The 18,762-nt window shown below is 34.2% G+C and overlaps 1 protein-coding gene and 1 pseudogene across 1 annotated transcript; one reads left to right on the forward strand and one right to left on the reverse strand.

Moving 5' to 3' along the window:
* Positions 1 to 2,410: 2,410 nt before the first annotated feature.
* Positions 2,411 to 8,055, reverse strand: LOC111394540 (annotated as a pseudogene).
* An 8,581-nt stretch (positions 8,056 to 16,636) lies between these two features.
* Positions 16,637 to 18,220, forward strand: LOC111394204. The gene has a single exon (XM_023019967.1). The coding sequence runs from the start codon at positions 16,637 to 16,639 to the stop codon at positions 18,218 to 18,220; it is 1,584 nt and encodes a 527-aa protein (XP_022875735.1).
* Positions 18,221 to 18,762: the final 542 nt, after the last annotated feature.

Consider the following 18,762-nt stretch of genomic DNA (forward strand, 5'->3'; position numbering starts at 1 on the left):
GACAAAGCTATTCCTGTTAATGAACTAGGGAATAACCTCATTTTATGGTAGTCGGTTACTTCACCACTTTGCAGTGTGAATCGCCCTATGTGTTCTAGAGTAGACACCTCTCCTAAACCGGTAAATAATGAAAATTCTGGCACTTTATACCCTCTAGGCCATGGATATGATTGGTCTACCCAATCTGGGTATGGCTTTGTGTAAGTCGGCCTAATGACAGGACGTACCCCAAAAGCCATTTGATCCGTACTATTTTCATAATTTGATTTCTCAACATGACGTTGAGGTCATATGAAATTCCTACAGGTTGGTTGGTCGGTTGATTTGCCTGAGGTCTGATGTTTGGTCCCTGGTTGGCAACAAAGTTGCCATGATTTGGACCATTGTTACCATTAACCTGAATATTTATTCCATCATTGACACGTGGGATATTCTGTCCATTATTTAGGACATTATCTCTTATATTTAGGTTACCACCCAAGTTAGATGAACCATTACCACTATTCTGATTTGGCATTACACCATTCTCCTGGTTTGAAGTACGTGGACCAAAAGGTGATTCTATCCCTTGATTTGGACTTAGAACTGGGGAATTATGTCCCACGATTATCCTAGTTTGAAAGTGATTTGCAATAGGCACAACTGGCTGACAGATTTGACCTACTAACTTATTCATTATTTCATTTAATGTATTCAGTTGTTTGGCCATGTTGTCATAATGTGCATTCCCATTCTGAATAAATTTTTCCATATTATGAACATTTCGTAGATTTATCTGTTTAACAACATCTTGTGTGAGTTCTCCAAGCAATGCACGCATGGTTCGAGGACTCAACTCTGTCATTGGTTCGTAACGATTATGACTGCTCTGACTCTGTCCCTCTGTTCGTGGAGAGCTTTGCCGCTCCTCATATCGCTCCATTACAGACTGGACTCCTCCCTAACTTGTTGCTTCCTTATCAGATTTGTGAGGCATATTGTTTCACTTTTTGTATCTTCAACACCAAACACCAAGGTCCCACTGGGCGTGTCAAATTGTTTCGCGCGAGTAGTCGCTAACAATTAAAAATGAATCAGACGATTGTGTAAGGAACAGACCTCTTGAGACAAAGTCCCAAAAAGGGGTATTTTATTGGCGATGATTTACAATTGGAACTAAACAGAATGCCTCCAAGGGGCGCAAGCACACGAGTACTAAAAGAAATGTTTAAGTTTAAACTAAGAAATTGAAATTACATAATCTCTGTTTGAGAGTATTTGATTCGGGTTCTTTTCTCTATGTCTTCTCTTCCTTTTATATTCCTTTGATGATTTCTTCGTGACAAACCGCTTGGAAGCTGCTTGATTACTGTATAACTACCCACTTTCTTTATGGTGGCTAATTTGTCGTGGAACTGCCGTCCCTAACTGTTGCCATTACTCTTTGTCGTTCAACCGCCTTCAACTGGGCTTCTTGAATCGTGGAATGTGATAAGATCACTCAATAACTGCTATTCTGAATAACCATAATGTTTATGCTTGCTGAGATCTTGGGCGATTCGAAGGTTTGGGCGAGAACGGGGTCATATCCCTGGGCGACCGTAGGGTATTCTATTCGTTCAGACTCTAGGTGTCTTGCAAGTTTGGGCGATGATGTTACCGTGTTCGTGGGATTCCACCACATTCATTAATAATCCTGTTTGGACCTTTATCCTGGATTCTCCAATTGGGCTTCACTCTTTGGGCTATTTGATTTGGGTTGCACTTTTAGTGTATCAACACCACCAATTTTAATTTGAAAAAATGAGGGCCAAACTTATATTATTATGTAAGTTAGCATAATTGGAGAGTTAAAAATTGAGATATAAACATGTTGCAATGAAAAGACGTGATGCGACTTTAATTTTGTCAAAATCTTTGTCCTTAAATCGTATGGTAAATTCTTACTATTTAACATACGACTTTTGCTCACCGAAACAATAAATAACGCTATTTAGTTACTCGTTAACACTTTATGACACCACATAGAACTTAACTTTACTGTTTTTGATCGAGTAACTATTAGTATAACAGTTAGAATAAAATAAGAAACTAACATAAATGATTATGAGTAAAGCCAAATAACCATATTTGTTGACAGAAAGGTTGACACACCTCTCACAGTCGAGGTGTGGATCCCGCGCCAATAAAATAATGCTGACCTCCCCATGCGACTGTGTTGTGTCAACCGATATATCAACAAATGTGGCTATGTAGCATGACCCAATAATTATTTACTTGATTACACAAAACTTTAATGATCATAATTGTAATTTACCCACCTTAGGTGATATGATTAGATTAGAGAATGAAAAGAATTTAAAATCTTGGCTGGCATAGTACCTTACTCCAAAGGTATCTTAATGAATTTTAACCAATAAACAACTAATCCTGACAAAAAGGAATAAACATTTTTATTAATATAGAATAAAATATCTGAGATATACAAATTACAGAACATCCAGCACAAAAATCCTATGTTAAGACAATAATCATACAATAAGTGGAGTCCTGTCAACAAAACCAGCTCTGTGATTGTGATTTCTACTAATTGGTAGGTGAACATAAACCTCATGAACCCCTTGTTTACAGACTTCACCTCTGTCCCTGTCTATAGCATAGCATACATACACGGTTTCAATAACGTTATCCAGCACACGCACGAAGAAACCAAGAATCACAAACAGCAGTACCCATGCCATAAGAGAGATGAGGTAGGCCTCGACCCCGAGATGAATAGCGGCTTTTAATATGACACAGACCTGCATATCAGGGAAATAGAATTTTTAGTTGTAATTTGCAGCTAATGCAAGATACAGAAGGAACAAATGTGCTAAATCATCCGGCCACATAAATAGTTGAGGGAAAGATTCATTAGCCAATCCATGCAAAAAGAAAATCGTCCAAGAGTGAAACGATAACATCAACCTATGAATGCCTGAAAGAGTTATATATATTGCATGGGAACCTCAATTTTCCATCAAACAAGTTAGCATATGTCTTGAAGACAATTGGAGAAAGCACGAAGCCATTGGCAAAATGACAAAATTCAAAGAGCCTGAGGAACTGAATAGAATTGATCAAACTATGTAGCAAAGAGTAAATCTGCAGAATCTGATTCATTTTGCATAGACATTGAAACATGATATAAACTAGCATTTAAGCCCCCTGTTTGGTTTGGCTAGAAATCAAATTTCTAATAAATTTTGATAAAAGTAAGGTTTATCAAGTTGTGGGTAGGGGTGGACAAAAACCGACCCAACCCGTCCAAACCGCCCGACCCGACCGGGTTGGGTCGGTTTTTTTTGTTGTTTTTAAGTGGGTTCGATTTTTTGGCAACGTAGGTGAGTTGGGTTGGGTCGGGTTGTGGGTTAACCTATAAAAACCAACCCAACCCGAACTTAAAAAAAAAAAAAAAAAAAAAAACGAAAAACTTTTCAAACAATTCAAACCAAACTGATTCGGGTCTAATCACTCGGTCATTCCCAAATCCAAAAGAAGCCCTAAAATCTCTCTATTCCCTCTCCCTCCCCCTCCCCCTCCCCCTCGCTTTCGCTCTCACTCAAGCTCCGAAAGCTTGCGAATAATTGTATTGGATTGTAAGGGTTCATGGTGTTCCATGCTATCGGTGGGGGCATTGGATCTGGACTTGAATCTTTTTTGCTTGAGAGGCTTTTTGTTGAATGGTAAGAAATCAAAGTTGGGGTTCACTATTTACCCATCCTCGCAAGTTTCGACTGCTGTGGTTGAGCCATACAACTCTGTTCTCTCGACCCACTCTTTATTGGAGCACACTGATGTTGCTGTGCTTCTTGACAATGAGGCGATCTATGATATTTGCCGCAAGTCACTTGACATTGAGAGGCCAACATATACTAATCTGAACAGACTCATCTCTCAGGTGATCTCTTCTTTGACTACATCTTTGCTATTTCTTCTTTGCTGACACTATTTAATGATTTGGAGCATGTTGTATTGATGAAATTTTTTTACCTTATAAGTTCCAATCCCGTCCCACTATTAGAGAATTTTGTGAGAAACCAACTTCTAAATTGGTTGTGATTTCTGCTCTTTAGTGTCTCAATTGAATTTTATCTATGCTGTGATAATTAGTTTTGTAAATTTTGCGGCTCTGGGACTATATTAGTGATGCTTTACACCCAAAAATGAATAACTTTAATCTTTATTAACAAGTTGTCCTAAACCGACCAACCCAACCTGACCCAACCCGACCGATGCTTGATTGGGTTGGGTTGGGTTGGGTTGGGTTGGGTTGGGTTTCAAACTTTACACGGGTTGGGTTGGGTTGGGTTAAATTTCGACCAAACCGATCATGTTGGGTTAGGTTAGGGTTGGGGCGAAAACCGACCCAACCCAACCCACGCCCACCCCTAGTTGTGGGTCTAGCAAAAGGTGGGGTTAAAAATGAGTTTGGAGAAAAGTGGCGTTTTAAAAATTGGGGCCAAATAGGAGCTTAGTAATATCTAGCATTGATGAAAGTGAAGAAATAGTTTCAAATGGACTAGGGCTCAAAGTGACACAAAATAACCCAAGAACACGGCCTTGAATATCAACTACAGATCGGTAAAAATTGAAACAATTTCGGTTGAAATAAGCCCCTCGAAAGCTTGATGCAACTAAACCATGGATTCTTTTTTCTCAATGATATTCCACAATCAAGACTATTGGCTGAATGTCGTGAAACCATGAGAGGCACTCCATGAATGTCCCCACTATATTAAAACTAAAGCAGACAAACTGACCATCCAACACCTTGAGCAGTTGTTGAGATTCAACACTCACGATATTGAAACCTCCATTCCCAAATGATAACAAGAAAATTACAAACAGTGAAAGTAAGGATTTTCAGAACTAAATTGTCAGCTAATGGTGACCTAACAATGTTTTGAGGTTTCAAGACTGCATAAACCTGAATAAACTGGTACTAGACAAGAATCATTGCATGTTTGCCTGTGTTCAAAACTTTTACGTTACTTATTTTGTCAAACATTTTCAATGTTGCCTTTTTTTTCTTCCTCAAACAAACCCCACTTTAGAAAGTGTCTTTAATTTACTTTTTAAAAAAGTAACTTTTAAGCACACCCAAACATACTTGCTGTCAAGTACAATTACATCCACCTTACAAGACATGCCCCAATACGAAGTAGCATGCATAGGTTAAAATGGATATGGTTAAATAAATATAGTTAGACATTATGTCAAGCTGCCAAGCCATAGAAATTCCAGTCCTTCTATGTGTTAATCACAAAAATTCTGTCAATCCAGGAAAAAAAGTATTAAATATAGCCATGAAGGAATTACCAGAATAGCATATATCGCTGATAGAACAAAAATGATCCCGGCAAGTATTCGAGTAGATACAGTCTCCACAAATACAGTCGAGAGAAGATTGCGTTTTAGCAGTTCGTAAGTCATTCTTGCAGAAGTGAAGTATGCTTCACCAGTTATAGCCGCAAAGTTTATAGTGAACTTATTCAGAAAATCGACTGCTGACAGTAGGTATTGACGCAGCAGCGAAGAACAAGGTTGACAATTCCAGGTCTATCTTCCTGTCTTGCATTGTCAACCATAGAGCGTATGACACGTACAATACACATAAGCAACCCAGATAAACATATCGTCCCAGAGGAGGGGCCAAAAGCATTTCTGCAAATGTTAAGGTCAGCAAATGGGGAAGCATGCAAGAATAATAGCGCGCAACTACAAAAATAACTGTATCTGATGCACAAAGAGATATAAGTTAATACATTAATCTCCAGCTTTCATAGAGATCCCTCCTAATTTTTTAATGTTGCTTCAAGACTGTCCACAGAGAACAAGCTCGTTAGACGACAGAGTGCCAGTTCTATACTGTTTCACTTAACCTGAATTTGATTTTTGCACCCCCCAACACCAATATTAAACCTTTCAAATAAATTCATGTTAATTTAGTCCACTCCTTTTTTCTAGCTCTTCTACCAGGGATCATTCGAGTAGATGGAGATTTTTGAAGTCTATGGAAGACATTTCTTAGTTATCTAAATCTGTTCTCTTAATTTTATTCTCACTTGGTGTCACCTTCACAGTTGCACGCCCTCAATCTTTACATCATATAATCTCATTTGGCTATGGATTTATCTTACTATATTAACATTTTCTCTATGTTAATCTTATCTAATCATCTAATATAACTGGTCTAATGAATGTCCTCTGCCACTTTTAACTTGAAATCATATAGAAGCTTGTAGTCCTTCTCAATTTCATCAATCTATTTATTAGAATCTCTTAAGAGTCCTTTTTCCAATAATTTGATTAAGGAGGTTTACTGTTCTAAACGTTGATCAACAATATGCCCAAGGCAACAATTCGAACTAGTTTTCCAGTTCACTTTTTAATTGAGAACATAACCAAGAATACCATATCTGTTTTCCTCTGATAATCTACTACAGTAAAATGTCACAAAATATATGCTCCTAGGACAAAAAAATTATATTGGCCAGCTAATGTAATAAAGCAGTACGGCAATTAACATCATCTTACTATAACACAAACTTTACACAAAAGTGGGAGTTCTTCACAGTTAATTAATGAGAATAAGTGTCAGAAAATCACCTTAACGAACTTCTTATTCCCCGCTTGGGGCCGATGTCATCCTTAGAGAAGTACCATTGCGCGATTGTCCCACTGATCACATACACCTGAGCTTCCACCATAGCAGTGGCGGACCACAGCATCGTCAAAATTGCTAAGGTATAGTATGCGGGCACCCAACTATCCTGTTTCCAAACACAGTAGTATTCCCCATGCTTTTCTTTCGGCACAACTTTCCCATTTAACCTTGCAAGTATTAGAAACACAACAATTGGTGCATAATACACAAACAAACTCAAAGTTAATGCTGGGAGAACCCCAAACAATCCTAAGTTCTTGGACAGTGCATCGGAAGCTACCCCAATTATACTTACAGTCAACTCAATTCTATGCCAATTCACTATGAAAATCCAAACAATCACCCCAATAATCAAGAACACGAAAACGAGGACTAATATTCGATAAGCTAAGGGAAATGTATCTCTGCAGCTAGAGCTTACTGTACAAGCAACAAACCAGTAGACATTGATAAACACCGGGACAGCTACAAAGAAAGGAAGTGAAGCATAAACTATCTGTTTTGTATAGTGTTTAAGCAATAAAAGCACAACTAATACAAAGGGCACACTAAGAACTAGAGTTATTACAAGAACCCATATCAAGTTCTTCAAAAGACTCGACTTTGAAAAGTACAAAGATGTGGGATTGTTTAGAAAAGACAAATTTTCCATAAAACCATTAAAAACACAAGCTTCTGAGGAAGTTAAGGAAAGAGGTTTGACAGAAAACGAGAAATTTCCAATCATTCTCTTCGAAAGACTCAATTTTAAGGTATTTAAAGAAGTTGGATTATCAGAAAAACTAAAATTCTCACTCGAACTACTAAAAAGATTCGATTTTGAGGGAATTGAAGAAATGGGATTGTGATCTCGAAGAAGATTGCAAGAAGAGGAGGTGGCATTATAAACAAAAGCAGATGCTTGGTTATGATGGGGGTTTCTATGAACAGACGCGAAAATTCCAAAGCCAAAAGTGCACAAAACAAGAAGTGAAAAGACAATGAGAAAAGGGATGTCCTTTATCGATCGAGGGCCATAATTGTAGGAGATCTGGAAATATTGTGTTTGGTCATCGTCTGGTTCAGAGGTGGAAGCTGTAGGGGGTGGGTCAAGTCTAGGATACAGGTGGGAGAGGAGGGGTTGGGTGGTTGTAGGGTCATGGAGGGTGGAGGAGAACTTGTTTGGGTCTTGAATGCTGTCCATCGGCGGCGGCGGCGGGGTGGAGGTCGTGGGTTCTGGCTAAATATTTTTGAGTTGACTATCTACCTGAGATTAGGCTTTATCAAAATGATGAAGATCATTAGGAACGACGATTTCCAATTATTATTAGGAAAGAAAACAAATTTGATTCAAGAATAACAAGACACAAAAGATTAGGGAAATGGGTTGGTATACATAAATTTTTGATGTCCCATGCTCACACGAGGTGTGAACGCTCAAATATTTTATTTAAATGAAATCCACCTCATGTGAGTATATGAATACTCAATAGCATTATCCAAGGGAAATTGGGGAAAATGGTCTCAAATCTTTGCTACAAATTACGTTTTGGTCCAAACCTTTCAATATAACGTAAATGATCCCAAACCACTCAATACAAAATGTAAATAAATAAATAAAATGAAATTTTTAAGAAAGATAAAAAAGTTATCTTCTTCCTCCATCACACCAGTCACAATCTCATCCCATCCCACATTGTCATCACTAATACTCCACACTTAGCCACAACTGAATCGTCGAAAAATCAATATAGATATTTTTGGTTCTATATAAGCATCTCGAGAAAAGACTGCATATTATATCTACATTGACCTTCGTATATGTTAAACTTGAAATACTTTGGATAGAACGAAGAAAACTACAAACTACACAATTATATATCTAAAATTTTGGAAATAATGTGATCTAGATCCTCCTCATAATTAGATTTTGCAAGCCCAATTTCATCTTCTCCACTTTCTGCACTTCTTCTAATTCCAATTACATATTCATTATCATTTTTATTTTACTGATTTTTAAAAATTAATTGAAAAGATTTTTCTTTTCGTATGCCAGAAGGATAACTCATTATTTATTTGTACGAAATCTATGTCAGATGTCAACTGTTTTATGGTTTCACAATATCATATTAACAAAAATCTCTTTTAATTTTTTTTTCTTTTTTTCTTTTTTTACATAACACGAGAAACTCCTTTCATATTTTTCTTTTTTCAAATGAAAATGTTAACCATTTTTTTTAGTAAATTGGAATATATAACATCGAATCCAGAAGCACTCCTTGATCCTCGTGGCTGAGAAAATGCAGTGTGTCTATTTTGCCCATTTATCTTTATTGCATATTATTTTCAAACTATCAATTTTATAGTTTTATTCTTCATCTTGTTTTATACTTATATGTTCGTGTTTTTAGGCCTAAGCAAAAAAATTGAAAAATCAATCAATCAATCAAACTGAACCAACTCGGATCAGTTTGGTTCAGTTTGACACAACCATAATGGTTTGGTTCGATCATGTTGAAGTCTCAAATCACTGGTTAATCGAACCAACTCAACATACTTACTTGTTTACCCTTTTTTTTTTAAGAAAAATAAAAATCAAAAGATAAGTCTTAATCTCATAACTATATCACGATTCCCTCCAATCTATGATATTGTCAATAAGTAATAGTACTGAAAATTTCCTTTCTTAAGCTAACTATGTTATACTTAAGTCTTTTTTCCCTACTCAGGCAATCAGTCTACATAATGTATAAAAAAGCAACAAAATTCTTAAAATTTATGTTGATTTGTCTCTAGTAACCTGATTTTATTTGTTAGTTAATAATTCTTGTGATATAAAAGTGTTTGATTGATATGAAAATATCACCTAGAAAAAAATATTTTCCTTATTTTGAAACAAACAAAAACTCTACTCCCCCTGAAGAAAATATTTTCCTTAAAAACAAGAAAAATTAGGCATATTTTCAAAAGTTGGAAAATATTTTCAATTGAAAAAAATTTCGATCAAATATTCAAAAGTAAGAATTTGGATGGAAAATTGATATATTCCATGGAAAATTAATACAATCAAACACACCCTAAAGTTATTTAGTTATTTTAGGTCTTGTAATTTAATTGGACCAAAACTTTAGACATTTTTTTTCAAAATTCAATTTGAATTAAAAGTGCAAACCGACTAACCAAATTAAACCAAACCAAACCGATTTGATTTGGTTCAATTCGATTTAAAAGTTAGTTTCGGTTGAAATTCACCCAAATTGATCAACTTAGTTTTGGTTTCGGGTTGGAGTCGAAACCAGCCCAAATCAAACCGCGCCCAAGCCTATGTGTTTTAACTTTTTAAAATAGGTATTGGAATTTGGAGCTTGTTCTTATTTTCTTGAAGATCTATTGAAGGAATATTTCGACATAATTTCAATGATAAGAATTTTGTATTACAATATCGATTGCATTATCTAAAATTTGAAAAATAGTGACTATTAAAAAGTATTTATTGTTTTACAATAATTTAGTCTTTGCTTGACAAGCATTATTTGAATCTTTTTTTTAATCATACATTCATACAATAAAATATTCTATACGTAAACCCTAAACTCTTCTTTACTTTTTATTCTTACATTCTCCTAAAAACAAAAACATTAATCAAAACATTGTTTTTCTCAAGTCTGATTGTCAAACATAGACTTATTAAAGCTAGTTTATTAATTGGGTGGGGATGGAGGGGTGAGGTGGATGGAAGCCGATGAACTTTCGTATATTATTGTTTTTTTATTTTATTTTTTCTACACTTATTGGGTGAATAGAGTTATTAATGAAATTGCCTCTTGAATAAATAAATAAACATAGGGGCAATTGCATTACTCCCACAAAAATAGTGGTTCTCTAGGATTACTGTCATCCAAAATGATCATTTGTGCCAAAAATAAAAAGGTTTAATTACGATCATTTGCGCTACTTTACCTAAAAATAATAATAATAACATTTGATGAAAAGGTTGAGGATCATGGAGAAGTCGTTGACAATTACCCTAAACTCAAATGAATGAACATTGTTAGGGTTGTGCTACACTACCAGGTGGGGGCTTACAGAACCCCCACTGGCTACACATACATAGGATGGATGGGTATTTTTTTAAGGGGAAATTTGTTAAAAAGTCTAGTTAAACAATATAATTGGTTAAATAACCTCATTTCAATATTTTTGGAACAAATAGCCTTCAACTACTAAGCACAATAAACAAATAATGTCAAATGGCATATATACCCTCATTATTGGAAAAGACCTAACACCTTTATCAATCCAATTAAATTTTCCAATTCAATTTTTGGTCCCCAAAATCATAATAACCTGAATTCTTCTCTTCAAATATTCTTACTGCTCTAAAATCCTATTCTTCATTATAGTTTTCACATATTTTGATAACCTATGAATATTTATCATCTATATTGAAAAATCTCATTTAGATTTGAAGAAAGAAGAAAGATAATTTTAGAAATTTTATATAAATTGTACATTTATTATTGGATATAGTATTGAATAATATTTAAATTGGTGTTGTTTTTGTACTTAGTATGTTTTGTGTGTTGTCTGCAACTATTGGATGGTAATGACACTACAACTATTATTCGAAATGTAAAACGTCACTCCAGTCATTTTTCGTTGCATAAAACGGCACTATAGTCGTTATCTACTGTGATTTGATTTTTTTCAATGAAACGATCTCTAATAGTGGACTACTGACATAAGTAAAGTAGAAAAATTGACCATATCACAAAGAAATATTGAAATGACATAACTTTTATATCATCAAGATGGTGAAATCACAAATTGTCCTACTCATATGTATCGATTAAATTAATGAGCATATCTATCAACTTTCGTACATGTCATGTGTATATTACAACGTAAATAAGTTCAACTCATTATTTTTCAGGGACACGAATGGATCATGACTGCTTATAATCGTGTTTACACATGTAACATCACATGTGCCGTTTTCATGTCCAGTAATGACACTTGTACTGTTCATAAGTTTTCACCTATATTTAATCTTTTTCAATTAAATAACCTCTAATGACGGACTCCATAATGTATGTAACATAGAAAGGTTGACCATATCATAAAGAACGGTTGAAATGACATAGCGTTTATATTTTCGAAATGGTGAAAGCACAAGTCATCCTACTCATAGGCGTCGATTAAGTTAATAAGCATATCTCTTAACCATTTTACATTTCATGTGCATATTACAACGTAAACAAGTTTAACTTATTATTTCTTGAGACAGGAATGGGGCGTGACTGTTTGTATTCGTGTTTAAAAATAAAATGATACAAGGGTCGTTTTCTTCTCAATAAAGGCACTTATGTCTTTCCTTTGAATTCTCCAATATTTTGATTTATTTTCAAAGCAAAGACATCAAGCATTGGACTTTTTAATGTAACTAAAATAAAAAAGTTATTCACATGATAACGAACGGTTGATCATGAGATAAAGAACGATTGAATTGACATAAATTATATGACATTGAGTTGGTGAAATCTCAAGTCATTGTATTGATTCGTTAGAAGATATAATCATTGAGCACATCTCTCAAACTTTTGTAAACAGAATGTTCATATTGCAATTGAAATAAGTTCCACTTATTGATTCTCGGGGCATGGATGTGTTGTGGCTACGTATACTCATGTTTTTAGACAGAATGACACAAGTGCCGTTTAAAAGCTCTTGTGCCGTTCTGTTGATTTCTTAAATATTTTGTTTCTTTTCTGACGCAACAACCTCAAATATTAGATCTTCTAACTTAATAATGTTAGAAAAGTTGATCATGAGACAAAGAACGGTTGAATTGACATAGATCATACGACATTGAGTTAGTAAAATCATAAATTATAATATTGATTAGTTATAAAATACAATCAATGAGCACATCTCTCAACTTTTGTAAATTGAATGTTCATATTGCGATCGAAATGAGTTCAACTTATTTGATTCTCAGGGCATGAATGCGTCGTGACTACGTATACTCGTGTTTATAGACAGAACAACACAAGTGTCATTTAACAGTTATTGTGTCGTTCTGCTCAAATATTTTGCTTCTTTTCCAAAGCAGTGACCTCAAATATGGATCCTCTAACTTAAGAAAGTTAGAAAGGTTGAACACATGACAAAGAACGGTTGAATTGACATAGATTATACGACATTGTGTTGGTGAAATTATAATTCATTGTATCGATTCATTAGAAAATATAATCAATGAGCACATTTCTCAACTATTGTAAACAGAATATTCATATTGTAAGTAAAATGAGTTCAACTTATTGATTTTCAGGGCATGAATGAGCGTGGCTACTTATACTCGTGTTTATAGACAGAACGACAAAAGTGTCATTTAATAGCTCGTGTCGTTCTATTGATTTCTCAAATATTTTACTTCTTTTCCAATGTAGAGACCTCAAACATAGATCCCCTAACTTAAGAATTTTAGAAAGGTTGATCTGTAACAAAGACCAGTTGAATTGACATACGTTATACGATATCGAGTTGGTGAAATCATAAGTCATTGTATTGATTTGTTAAAAAATATAATTAATGAGCACATACCTCAATTTTTGCAAACGGCATATCCATTTTGCAGTTGAAATGAGTTTGAAGACTATCTATACTCGTGTTTATAGATAAAACGACACAAGTGTTGTTCTTTTTGCAATAATAGCATAAGTACCGTTCTAATGGAGAAATTTTATTTCAATAACAGCACTTGTGTCGTTCTTTTAGAACTTTTCATCTCAATAACGGTACAAGTGTCATTCTCAATGACCTTTTCATCCTTTAAGCGGCGCTTGTTTCGTTCTCTTAGAACTTTTCATTTCAATAACAGTACAAGTGTTGCTCTCAATGACTTTTCATCCTCAAGCATTGGATCTATAAAGTACGCGAGAAAAATAAATCACGTAATAAAGAACGATTAAAATGATGTAAATTATTTGATATAAAGTTGTTGAAAGCTCAAGTGATTTCATTATTTTCAATAAAATAAAAGTAAAAAGTATATCTCTCATTTTTTTTTTAAATATCATGTCCACCTTGCAACTTAATTGAGTTCAACTTATTATTTCTTGAGGCAAGGACGGTTGTGGCTGCTTAAACTCGTAATTATAGTTAGAATGGAACAAGTGATGTTTTATTATTAGTAACGACACTTGAGTTATTCTATTGATTTCTTCTTTATTTTCATTTGTTTCCAAAGCTACGACCTTTAGAATTGAACACCTTAAGTTATGTCGTTTTTATAGTAATAATAGAAGTTTATATTTTGGTAACATCACTTGTGACGTTCTCTTATAACTTTTAATCTCAATAATGGAGTTAATACCGTTCTCAGAGATCTTTTAACTACTACAAATGGCACTCATGCCATTCTCGTGGACCCAGGTAAATCAAATATAATAGCAGTTGTGCTGTTATCATAAACGTTTTCATCTCAATAACGACGCAAGTGCCATTTTCATAGACAACTATATTTACAAGTTTAATGATAGTTGTAAAGTTGTTATAGACGTTCTCAAAGACAAGTAATTTTACAATCATAACGGCACTTGTGCCATCATTGAGAGACTAGACTGATAATTAATGAGTATATTTCTTAACTCATATTTATAGATAGAACACAGAATGATTGTTTTCATTTCAGTAATGGTTCTTGTGCAATTATGGGATTGTTTGACCCCCCCCCCCCCTTTTTTTTCAAAAAATGAATTTTATAATAGTATTATGATATAGAATGTATGGTTAAAAAATAAGAAATTTTTTTGAGTTTGTATGTAATATTATTTTATTAAAAAACATGTGATTAAATTACTATTTAATAATGCATTTTGATAAAAAAAAAAATGAAGCTCAAACAAGGGCTATATGTGTAAACACGAGTATAAGTAGCCACGTCTTATCGGTGCCCTTAGATCCAATAGTGGAACTCGTTTACGTTATTTATGACATTATCAAACTTTCCATGTAAGCGTTAGGGAGTTCATTATTAAATGTTATTTTGTTGAAAAAATTGGATATAGGTGAAACTTTCGAAACAACACAAGTGTCGTTAATAGATATGAAAACGACACTTGTGCTGTTACGTGCCTAAATACGAATATAAGCAGTTACGGCTCGTTTGTTCCCTAAAAATAATAAGAGAAACTTATTTATATTATAATATGTATATGACACGTACAAAAGTTGATAGATATTTTCATTAACTTAATCTACACGTATGAGTACGATCACTTGTGCTTTTACCATCACGATAATATAAAATATATCATTTCAATCGTTGTTTTTGAATAGTCAATCTTTTTGTATTATAAATGTTAGAGAATCCATTATTAGAGTCATTTTATTTAAAAAATCAAATTATAGTAGATAACGACTGCAGTGTCATTTTACTTTACAGATAACGGCTGGAGTAGTATTCTATATTTCGAATAGCAGTTGGAGTGCTATTACATCCAATGTTGCAAATTACACAAAAACCACACTAAATACGAAAACAATACCAACTAAATATTGTTTAAAAATAAAAATACAATATAGATACGATTTCTAAGAGCATCTTTCTTCGAATGTAGATGTGATTTTTCAATGTAAGTGATATGCTAGCCAAACCCTTGTTCAAATACTCAAAAAATATCCAAAATAAGTGAAGAATATAACAAAGAACATAATTTTAAGATAGTAAGAATGGTGATTGAAGAAAGGAAAATAGGTGATAGTAATTTTGAAAACCTAAAATTGAAGAAAATGAAAAGGGGAAGAAAAAGACGTTATTTAAAAAAAGAAAAAAGAAATTTGAATTTTAAGGTGAATCTGGAGGAGAAATGACAAAATGAAATGAAAAAAACTAAAGGAGAATTTTGTCATTTTGCCAACTAAAATATTTTACATTTTTCTATTTGTTTTTATTATTGGTCAAAGGTCATTTAACAAAATACATTATCTAATTAGACTATTGGGACAAATTTTCCTTTTTTTTAATGGGGGATTCATTTAAAAGGCTTGGTCAAACTAAACATTTGTTCAAGAAGACCAAGAACTAAGACTTTTAGTTGAAAGGCCTAAAGTTATTAAATATGGAAAATAGAATTTGTAAAAGACTAAAATATCCTTGTATGTGAAATGATGATATTGCCTTTATTTTCATTTCAATTTCCTTTCAACCCTAATCTCCCTCCCTCCTCTACGAACGACTCAACCACCGTAGATGCCTCCATACTGATTTTCTTATCATCATCTTCTTCTCTACTTAATAAAATCACAAAATCTACATTCTCATTCCTTTGAACATTCATTTGGTTGAAGTGAATAATAAAGTCTTGCTATATTTTTATTGGGCATTTGGAGAAGAAGAGAGGGTATGGTAAATTTTTGATATTTGAGCCACTTTCTTTCTCCATTGTTTTGAATCATCCGTTCATGTTGTTGTATATGTGTTTGTGGTCTTCATTTTTCAATAATGATTTTGAATTTATTTTATGATTTGATTGGATCTTTAAATGGGTTACTTCCCAATCTTATTCTCATTATCCCTTATTTGTATTCCTTAGTATTAATTGAAGTGAAATGTAAAGTGGTGAAGGATGATTGGCTTTTTTCACACTGTTTTCACGTGAAACGTGTATTTGATTTTTTCAGTACAGAATGACATTCATATCGTTTTATGAAATTGTGAACAACATAGATATCGTTTTCTGAAATTCATGACAACGTACATATCATTATCAATACTGTATGATGTTTAAAATTTGATGAAATTTATATGTTGAGTTATAGGTTACGGACGCCATGGACATGCTATGAATATCGGTTTGTTATCCAATTGAATATGAGCGGACAGTTGAAGGTGGACGGAAATGGAAGTATTCTAGAAATGGCAAAGGGAAAACAATACATATTCTTGTTGCAAAAACAATTTCTTACATGGAACTATATGATAAAGTTAAGGAGGCATTGAATATCGATACGAGTCTATACAAAATGGAGATTTCAGCTCTTGTCCCGATAATGTCTAAAGCTCCAGCTGCACCAATCATAATTGATTGTGACAACAACGTAAAGTGGTTTATATCTACCTGTACAAAAAAAATTCTTTGTGTAAGTATTTTAAATGAAGTTGTTGAGAATCAGGAAGATTTTGGTGATGAAGGATGTTTATTAGTAATAGATGGTGGAGAACAAATTGAAAATATGAACAACGAGGAGGAACAAGATCGAGCAAACAACGATGGTAATGATGACAATGGTGATGGAATATTTGTAGATTGTAATGGTTTTGACGTAAGTGAAGATAGTCCCCGAAGGGTAGATGACGAAGTTAATTCTTCTGTGGCAGATGACAATAATTTTGAGTTACGCACGCATGAACCTTGTAGTAGGGATATAGTGAATGGTAATGATGTTGAATACACTCAGATTGTATCTGAAAGTGTAAGTTCGCTCTGTTACGAGACATCAGTAAAAATACCGGAACGATTAGATGTGCGAGTCAACCAGTTGTTTCCATCGAAATATGACCTAATATCAAAATTACAGCTGCTAGCTATGAAGTGCCAGTTTGAGTACAAAGTTAAGAGGTCAAATAAGAGCACTTATACAATTGTTTGTATTGATGAAAATTGCAAGTGGCGCTTACGGGCAACCAAGATCGTAGAAAGTCCCATTTTCGAAGTTCGAAAGTGCAATGGTCATCATTCTTGCTCCATGAGTGTTCGTCACAGAGATCATAGGCATGCTTCATATATGATTATTGGAAACCATATCGCTCCTAAGTATGAAGATGTCAACCGAGTTTACAGACCAAGGGACATTATTAATGACATTCGTCGAGAGTTCGGCATAACCGTAAGCTATACTAAAGCGTACATGGCTAAAAATTTTGCTTGTGGACTGATTCGTAGGAAATCCCGTGAGAGTTATGCGAAATTGCCAGCGTATTGTCATGTTTTGGAGATGCAAAATCCTGGTACAATAACATTCATTCATACTAATGATGATCGGCGCTTCAAGTACCTTTTTATGGCATTGGGACCAAGTATACATGGGTTCGTAAACTCAATGCGAAAGGTAATTTCTGTAGAAGGTGCATTCTTGCCATCGAGAATGAAAGGTATTCTACTCGTAACAACTTCTCAGGATGCAAATTTTCAAATATTTCCACTCGCATGGGGAGTAGTTGATTTAGAGAATGATGAATCCTGGACTTGGTTCTTTCAGAAGTTGTGGTTAATAATAGGTGATACGGATGACCTTGTGATTATATGTGACCGTGCAACGTGCATCAAAAATGGAGTTAGAAATGTGTTTCGATTTGCTCATCATGGTAATTGTACATATCACTTGCAAAAAAACTTGAAGACAAATTTCCCACGGTGTGATGTTGCAACTTTGTTTAGGGTAGCGTCAGAGACTTATATTGTAACCAAATTTGAGTCCTACATGGCAGCTCTATGCAGTAAAAAGGAGGGCATCAAAGAGTACCTATTAGAAGAAGATTTTCAATGTTAGGCTAGAGCGCATTTTACCGGGATACGTTACAATATCATGACTACAAATAATGCAGAATCTATAAATGGTTTGTTGAAGAGTGCTCGAGAACTTCCCATAGTTGGTTTACTAGAATATATTCGTGGAATACTACAAAGGTGGTTTTATGAAAGGCATGTCGAAGCAGAAAAATGTGTGACCCAACTCACGCCAGCATTAGAGAAAAAGATGTGCATGACATATAATGAGTCAAATGGGTTGGAGATAAATCAGGTTTCTCCGGACATTTATCAAGTTGGTGACAATTTAGAACACCACCTTGTGGATTTTTACAAAATGACATGTACGTGTAGAAGATTTGATTTGGACAAGTTTCCATGTGCGCATGCAATTGCTACAGCAATGTTTAAAAGAGAATAGGGCTATAAATTATGTACCCCCTTTTACACTAGTATTTGTTGGAAGCAAGCTTATTCTAAATTCGTATATCCTTTGCCGAACGAGGTCGAATGGCAAATTCCTAAGAATGTGATAGCCAGAGAAGTATTTCCACCATTGATATG

This window comes from Olea europaea, chromosome 5, assembly GCF_002742605.1.
Source record: "Olea europaea var. sylvestris chromosome 5, O_europaea_v1, whole genome shotgun sequence".
NCBI classification, from domain to species: Eukaryota; Viridiplantae; Streptophyta; class Magnoliopsida; order Lamiales; family Oleaceae; genus Olea; species Olea europaea.